We start from the raw sequence: 5,218 nt of genomic DNA, 5'->3' as shown, positions 1-5,218 counted from the left end.
CACCACACCCAACCCCCACACAAAAACCCCACCCCCCCACACACCCACACACAAACACACACCACCACACCACCACACACAAAAACATACACACATACACACAACCACTTTGCAGTTAGATACAAAAAAAAAGTGCCAACATTTATTAACTTTTTATTAAACATTTGAATATTCATGTGTTGAAAGCACCAGATTATTTAAAATACCTTACAGTATATTTTAATTGCAAAATGAGACTTAAAACAATTAGACTTAAATGCAATATTAAGAAAATTTAAGGAAATTGCAAATGTGTAATTGAACAACCCTTTATAACACGGTGTGAAATGCTCACAGAAAAGTATAGTGCAAAATGTTTGAGAATTTTTTTAGACATGGCACTAGAGAGATATGGTCTAATTTCCAAAAAATGATTTGGCTGGTAAAAAGGGGTTTTTAGGAGATGAATGTAGTAAGAGCCAATAGGTTAACCTTGCGATAAAGTTCAAGTAATTTTTCATCTGTATGCAAATTTTTTGCCAAAAACCTTTTTTGCAGCGATGTCTGCGCTGGTGGAATTTTATAGATCTGCAGGGTGCATTGGTATTTTTCTCTCTCTCTCCCCTCCCCTCCTCCTCTCTCCTCTCTCTCCTCTCTCTTCTCTCTCTCCTCCTCTCTCTCCTCTCTCTCTCTCTCTGTCTTTCCTCCTCTCTCTCTTGCTTTTTTCCTTCTCTTCCTTTCTCTTTCCCCCCCCTTCCCCTTTTCCCTTTCTCTTTCTCTTTCCTTTTCTCTTTCTCTTTCTCTTCCTTTTTCTATCTCCCTTTCTCTCTCTCTCTCTCTCTCTCTCTCTCACTCTCCCCTTCCTTCTTTCTCTCTTCCTCTCTCTCTCCTCTCCTCTCTCCCCCTCTCCCCTCTCTCTCCTTCTTTGTCTCTCTCTCCCTCTCTCCCCTCTCTCCAAATTGATTTTTTTTATAAAGTATAATAGCCCCCCCTTCGGCATGATATAACACTAATGTTTGACTAATAGCCCTCTACACAAATAGAACACACCCATTGGGATAGATTTTTGGTATCTTACCCTGCCCTTTTTTGCAGGGATGTACACTGTTCTGTAAAAAAATTTTCAAATAAAAAAAAAAAAAAAAAGGGAAAATGTCTTTTATTGTAGAACTAGAGTTTTTAAAATGAAAAAAATATAATTGTGTTAAAAGATTATTTTTTGTCACAAAATTGTCTAAAATTTTTTTTTTTTTTTCACAAGCTTTGTCTCCGCGTGGGCTGCAGTTCCGTACTCAAAACTGTACTGGGCCCAAGTTCCACCCCTTCCTCGTCCCAAAGGAAGGGGTCGGGGGCACAGGGCTTTGCCTATTTTCTATGGAGGTCAACTCAAAGCAGATATGCACACCATGCACACATTGCAATGAGTAAATTCTGCAGCTGAAATATTTTGGGAGTTTTAAAAAAAAGATATTTGATGATCCTAATTTATAATGTAAGGTGTAGTACCATTTTTTCATTTACCTTCTTTTTTCGTCCGGTACTTTACGGAGATGTCAGTGTCTGCCAAAGCACGTCAGGAGCAAATCCGACAAAAAACACAAGATCACTGCCCGCCCGTTCCGTCTGTCAGCTCCCCCTCACCAGGCTCCCACTTTTGACATAAACCAGGTCACTTATTCACAAAGTGCTTGCCCTTGTTGGGCAGCACCCTATTAAACTCTGCCAAAAAATTTTTTAAAGGGCTATTATTTTAGTTTCTCTTTTTTTTTTTTGCAAGGAAATTTGTATTTGCATGATATTTATTCCAAAATTTGAAGATAAATAAGATACTTTTCCACATACATATGTTTTTATTTTCCCTTCACATTACCCTTTCTGTATTTCAGGTTTTTCATACAGTGTGAAAGTGGAGTTAAGTTTTTTAGTCTCCGTATAAAATTGCTCTATAGGTCCAGCACCACCCCACGGCGTTGTGGGGTTTTCCTGTTTTGGGGAAAATGCGGTTGTCTGCCCCACCAGTCGGATTTCCCTTGTTTTGGTAAATGAAAGAGTTTCCCTTTAAATTTCAATACAATAAATTTAGTACTTCAGTATTAGCTTTTTGGAATTTAAGAAATAGTAACTAAATTTTAATTTCTAAAATCTTTTTTAGGAAATTTTTTGAAGTTACCCATATTAAAGATACAATTAAAAATGGCTTTTTCCCCGCTAATCATAAATGGTTCTAGGAAATAATGTTTTTTTTGCTGCTTGAAATTGGAATTATTTACAAGGTGTATTTGTGATTCATTAATTTTTTTTTTTCTTTTCCATACTCCTTGAAGGAGTTCTTCACAGTCCTCAATGTAGAGAGTGTTGTACAGCTTCTTACATGTGTACTGCTTGAAAACCAAATTATTCTAGTGTCTAGTGGTATGTAATTTATATTTCAGAGTATACCCTATCATAATTTTTGTAAAATTTGTAATAGATATGTCCATTCGTTAACAATCTGCAAACAAATATAAGTGATAAATTCATAAATACTTTTGACAAAATATGTGACAGTAAGAATATACCAATGAATTTTTTATGTCATTCTGTCAGATTACTACAAGTTGATGCTGGTCGCGGAGAGTATATGTGCGTTGATGTTTCCATTTGTTTGGCAACATGTTTACGTGCCGATCTTACCTGCCTCTCTTCATCACTTCCTTGATGCCCCGGTGCCTTTTATCATGGGCCTCCAGTGCTCCAATGACTCAAGGGATACAATACAGATACCAAATGAGGTCAGTTACAATATTTAATTTTTAGTCAATGATAGATAATGAAGTGTGATCAGTGAACAATACAAAGATGTCTTCTATTTTTAATGTAAAAGCATAAGATGTAAAGTTTCTTGTATATAGACTTCTCTGATAATATGGCAATGTTCTATTCTGTGTGGAAATTTTCTAGGCAAACCTGTGTTTGGTTGATGTTGATGAAGGCACAGTAGAAGTACCTGAAGATCTTCCTCAGTTTCCTCACAAAGTAGACTTCATTCATGAACTCACACAGTTACTTCTAAAGTGGGAAGTTCCAGCCGGTAAACTGGATCGGTAAGTGTTATTCATATATTCCATATGGCCTTGAGATCTTCTTAATGATATTGGTCATTACATGTACTAATATGTAACAAATGTTTCACAGGAACTTGAACGAGCATCACTCTCAGTACAAGTACCGCAGGAGACGGAAGTGCTCCTGGTCCCACGACTCGGACTCAGGCGTGTCCAGCACAGAGGGATCCATCAGTGGGTCTCACTCTTCCATCACTTCCCTCCCTCCTTCTTCAGTAGCTTCTTCCACCTCCCCTGCACAAGGTCCCCCGAGTAGTAGCAGAAGTCACCATTTTGACACCCTGCACCTTTCACCACAGCTTAGGAAATTACAGCAATTGCACGGAAGGCCGGTGAGTGGCCATAACATTTCCAAGAGGCCGAGTGGCAAGTCCATCTGCCATCTTAGATATTTGTTTGTTTGATTTATTTATTTCAGTTTATATTATTATTTATTATTTTTTATTTATGCATATGCTTTTATTTTTATATATTGTTTTATTTAAGTTTATATTAATTTTGTTCAGCATGAACATTTTATTATGCTGAACTTTGTTCAGGTTTTATTCCATTTTAACATTTAGTGAAATTGGAATTAGAAAACTAATAAAAAGAAAAACTAAAGATAATTTTCCCTAGTCTAAGATACAGCTTATAATAGTTTCTTATTATCATTGATTATATTATTTAGAGTAGAATTATCTATCATTATGTAACTTGCTAATGATGTTTTCCCCTGTGTTGACATGCAGGTGTATATGATGGTGATGAAGTTGATGGAGTCAGACGGGAGCGAGAGAACGAGATGTTAGGGGACCTCAAGCTTAACAATGCTGCCCCGAGAAGTGTTCCTCAACAGATTTGTCCACATGTTTTGTGCCTATGACCATTTTGTTATTCAGCCAAATTGTCATGTTATTTATTAGATCATTGTATATGATCTGTGGAAATTTTTATACTTGTTTGCTGGGTGCATTTACATAACATTAAGGGAAAAGGGCATTGTATCAATCTTTCTGATATGTTAGAAGATATGTTTTATGATAATTTTATAGATTCATATAATTTCTTATATGAAAAATAGAATTTCATATGGAATTAGGTAGAGATCATGAAGAAAAGTGTTTATAATATGTTAAAGGCCTGAAATATGTTACTTCAGCTCTTTTCTTTTATGTTAAGTGCATTTAGCAATAATATCCTTTTTTTGATTTCCCAGGAAATGGACATGGAGCAGTGGCTTAGTTTGTCGGGAATCCATGCAGAACTTTGACAAGGCAACATTCCTCTCAGACCAGCCAGAAGCCCATCTTCCTTTCTTATCACGATTCATTGAGTCTCAAATGTTCACGACATTGGTGGACAACAAGATCCTCTCCAACTGGGCAAGCACGGACACAAATCTGCGTGTTCTTTGATTTACGCATCCATTTCTCAGGTGATAATATTTTGGAGTTCTGGGATATTGATTTCATAACTTGAGCGGGGAAAGTGTTTATTTTGTGTCCCCCCTGTACCAGTTTTGTTTATTTTTGTTATATACCAATAGTCACAATTCTTGTTACAGATGTAGATTCATTATAATAGCATAACAACAATAATTTATTTTCTATCTCTAGTACATATGAAACAACTTCTTTATGATTGGTTTGGGCTCATATATATATGGCTATATTGATTTTAGATTATAATGACCAATGTGATTGTTCTCCAGAGAACAGATATGAGACAGTCTAGTTCGCACACCATCATATGAGCCATGCACAACAATCAAGAAACGGAAAAAAATTTTGGGAAAAGAGATTGTCTCACATCGACTACAGAGCTCCTGCCCCTCGCCCATGGACCCACTGGCGAGTCCATGTACACAGTTCACCCAGGGCACTTCCCACTCTTAGACAGAATAGCCCTCAATAAGGAACCTCACAAGTAGGTCTATAGACTTTATAGTAATTGAAAATTGCACAGCATTTATTCTATTTCATGTTCTAATTGTTGCATGTTGAATCTATTATTAAGTCCTAGTTGTTTTTAAAAATGCAACTTTTTTTCTTGTTACTGTTAACAAATAGAATTTTCATATTTGTTATTCAGATCTAAATCAATGTTGACACCTTTATAGGAGTAAGAAGGGGAGCAGTCATGCTTGGGGAGAC

The 5,218-nt window shown here is 36.4% G+C and overlaps 1 protein-coding gene across 1 annotated transcript; it reads left to right on the top strand.

Moving 5' to 3' along the window:
- Positions 1-2,297: 2,297 nt before the first annotated feature.
- Positions 2,298-3,874, top strand: LOC119595545 (DENN domain-containing protein 5A-like). The gene is made up of 5 exons (XM_037944662.1): positions 2,298-2,391; positions 2,566-2,750; positions 2,920-3,062; positions 3,154-3,415; positions 3,815-3,874. Exons 2-5 carry the CDS (start codon positions 2,580-2,582, stop codon positions 3,872-3,874), a joined length of 636 nt encoding a protein of 211 aa, XP_037800590.1. The 5' UTR covers positions 2,298-2,391; positions 2,566-2,579.
- The last annotated feature ends 1,344 nt before the right edge of the window (positions 3,875-5,218 follow it).

The sequence above is a fragment of the Penaeus monodon genome, chromosome 36, assembly GCF_015228065.2.
Source record: "Penaeus monodon isolate SGIC_2016 chromosome 36, NSTDA_Pmon_1, whole genome shotgun sequence".
Lineage (NCBI taxonomy): Eukaryota > Metazoa > Arthropoda > Malacostraca > Decapoda > Penaeidae > Penaeus > Penaeus monodon.
Note: the sequence above shows the minus strand (reverse complement) of the source record. Positions and strands in the feature narration are given on the sequence as shown.

Coding starts and splice junctions, on each gene's coding strand:
- LOC119595545 (XM_037944662.1), top strand. CDS start 2,580: ATGCTGGTCGCGGAGAGTATATGTGCGTTGATGTTTCCATTTGTTTGG. Junction 3,063..3,153: donor CCAGCCGGTAAACTGGATCG/GTAAGTGTTATT, acceptor AATGTTTCACAG/GAACTTGAACGAGCATCACT. Junction 3,416..3,814: donor AGCAATTGCACGGAAGGCCG/GTGAGTGGCCAT, acceptor GTTGACATGCAG/GTGTATATGATGGTGATGAA.